Here is a 2,071-nt window from a genome sequence, read left to right as displayed (position 1 = left end):
GCCGGGGAACGGGAATGTCCCGGGATCCCGGGAACGTCCCGGGAGTGTCCCGGGAGCAGCGGAATGTGGAGCCGTCACGGGAAAGTGCCTGGATCCTGGGAATAGGAAAGCGCCCGGATCCCGGGAACGGGAGCGGCGGGACACGGAGCCGTCCCGGGAACGTGCCCAGATCCCGGGAACGGGAGCGGCGGGACACGGAGCCGTCCCGGGAACGCGCCCAGATCCCGGGAACGGGAGCAGCGGGACACGGAGCCGTCCCGGGAACGCGCCCAGATCCCGGGAACGGGAGTGGCGGGACACGGAGCTGTCGCGGGAATGTGCCCAGACCCGGGATCAGGAGCGGCCGGATTGGGATCCCGCTGGCGGCCGCGGGCTCCGTTCGCGGTGGCGGCGGCTGCTCCTTGGTTTAATTACCCTAATTAATTTAATTACCCTCCCGTTGGCTGCCCGCGGGAGCCAAGGATCCGGAGCGGATCCGTGGAGCAGGATCCCTTAGCGTTGGGAGCCGGCGGAGGGAGCGTCGTGTTCCGCGTGCGGCCGGAGCGCCGGGATCCCGGCCTCATCCCGGCTCCGCTCCTGGAATCCCAGCTCCTGGAATGCCAGCTATGCRGCCGGGCGGAAGCCGCTTTCCGCATCCGCCCGGAAAACCGGGCGCTGGGAAAGTCCTTAGCGCCACCGCGGCGCCCGTGAGGATCCCGGGATCGCGCCGGGAGCGTTGACGGCCGTGGCCGCCTGGGACATTCCTGGTCCTTTTCCAAAGGCAAAACATCCGCAGGAAACATCCGCGGAGCCGCCATAGCCTCCGCCGGGGGCTTCATCCCRAAATTCCCAGAGGTTTCGCCCTCCGGGATTGCCTCGCTCTCGCCTCTGCGCTGCAGGGTTTTAGGGCGAAAAACCTCCGGAGACGCCGGCGTTGGGCTGGATCCGGGGCTTTTTCCCGCCTGTTGGGAGCAGGGAATTACCCCAAGTCCTAACGGGGAGAATTCCAGGGYGGGATTCCCACTCGGCTCCGGGAGAAGAGGGCAGAGCCGCCGTTCCGAGGGGATGTGGAGCGGGATGGCCGGGCCGTGACTCACCTGCCGCCTCCTTTCCCTGCCCAACTTTTGTCCCGCTTCCTCCCTGGCCCCGATCCAGGTGTCTGGGAACGGGACACTCGGCCGTTTCCTGCCGCCGCTCCCACCCCTCTCTCCCCGCGAGCCAAATAAGGGCAAGGAATGAGGAGAATCCGCTCGGCCGCCCTCTTCCCGCGGCTCCCCGGCAGCAAATTAGGGGAAAACAACAATTAAGGCTCCCGGCAGCGCCAAAAAAAAACGGGAAAAGGGGCCGAGGAATCCGCCCCGGAGCACCTGCTCCGGGATGTCCCGGAGCAGCGGGAGCCGCTTCCGGAGCCCCGCGGAGCTCCCCGGAGCGCCGCGTTCCCAGGGCGCCGGTCAGTGCCCGCGGCAAAGCCGTGGGAAAAGCGGGATCCGTCGGCGCCTGTCCCGCAGGGAGCGCGGCCGCCTCCGGAGCGGCCGCCGGGGCCAAAGTCCGCTCGTGTTTATCCCAAAGGGAGGGAACGGCCGCGGGGATCGTGGGCGTCTCGGCGCGTGGAGCCGGCCCCGTGTTGCGCTCTTCCCGCTTCGGGAAGCGCTTCGGATCGGAGCCGCCGGCTCCACGTGCTCCCGCAGGGCCTGGCAAGCGTTTTCCCGTGGGAAGGGAATGCCAGAAGCAGACGCGCAATCTCCCTCTTTATCCCGTTTCGGAGCTCGGGAAAGGCTCCCGCGGCGGCGCCCGCTCCCGGGCRGGAAGCGCCGCTTCTCCTCGGGGCGCGCGGCGCCCTCGGAGCGCCGGGATCGCTCCGGCCTCACGCGCTTCCCGCCGCCCCTTCCCGCAGACATTCACGGCGTGGTGCAACTCGCACCTGCGCAAGGCCGGCACGCAGATCGAGAACATCGACGAGGATTTCCGCGACGGCCTCAAGCTCATGCTGCTGCTCGAGGTCATCTCGGGTGAGCGCCGGGGCCTTTTCCCGGGATGCGCGTCCGTGTTTCCTTCCAGCGGGCCCTTTCCCGGGACGGGGATCCGTGTTTCC

At 68.6% G+C, this 2,071-nt stretch overlaps 1 protein-coding gene across 1 annotated transcript in view; it reads left to right on the top strand.

The window, feature by feature from the left end:
- The window catches only part of ACTN4 (actinin alpha 4), a 14,296-nt gene that overhangs the window by 1,177 nt on the left and 11,048 nt on the right, over positions 1-2,071 (top strand). The window contains exon 2 of the mRNA XM_026048809.1: positions 1,874-1,988. Within this exon, the coding sequence (XP_025904594.1) occupies positions 1,874-1,988 (115 nt within the window). The remainder of the gene's footprint in view (positions 1-1,873; positions 1,989-2,071) is intronic.

The sequence above is a fragment of the Nothoprocta perdicaria genome, unplaced genomic scaffold, assembly GCF_003342845.1.
Source record: "Nothoprocta perdicaria isolate Ctin4 unplaced genomic scaffold, notPer1 scaffold_571, whole genome shotgun sequence".
NCBI lineage: Eukaryota > Metazoa > Chordata > Aves > Tinamiformes > Tinamidae > Nothoprocta > Nothoprocta perdicaria.
This window is presented reverse-complemented; position numbering and strand designations above follow the sequence as displayed.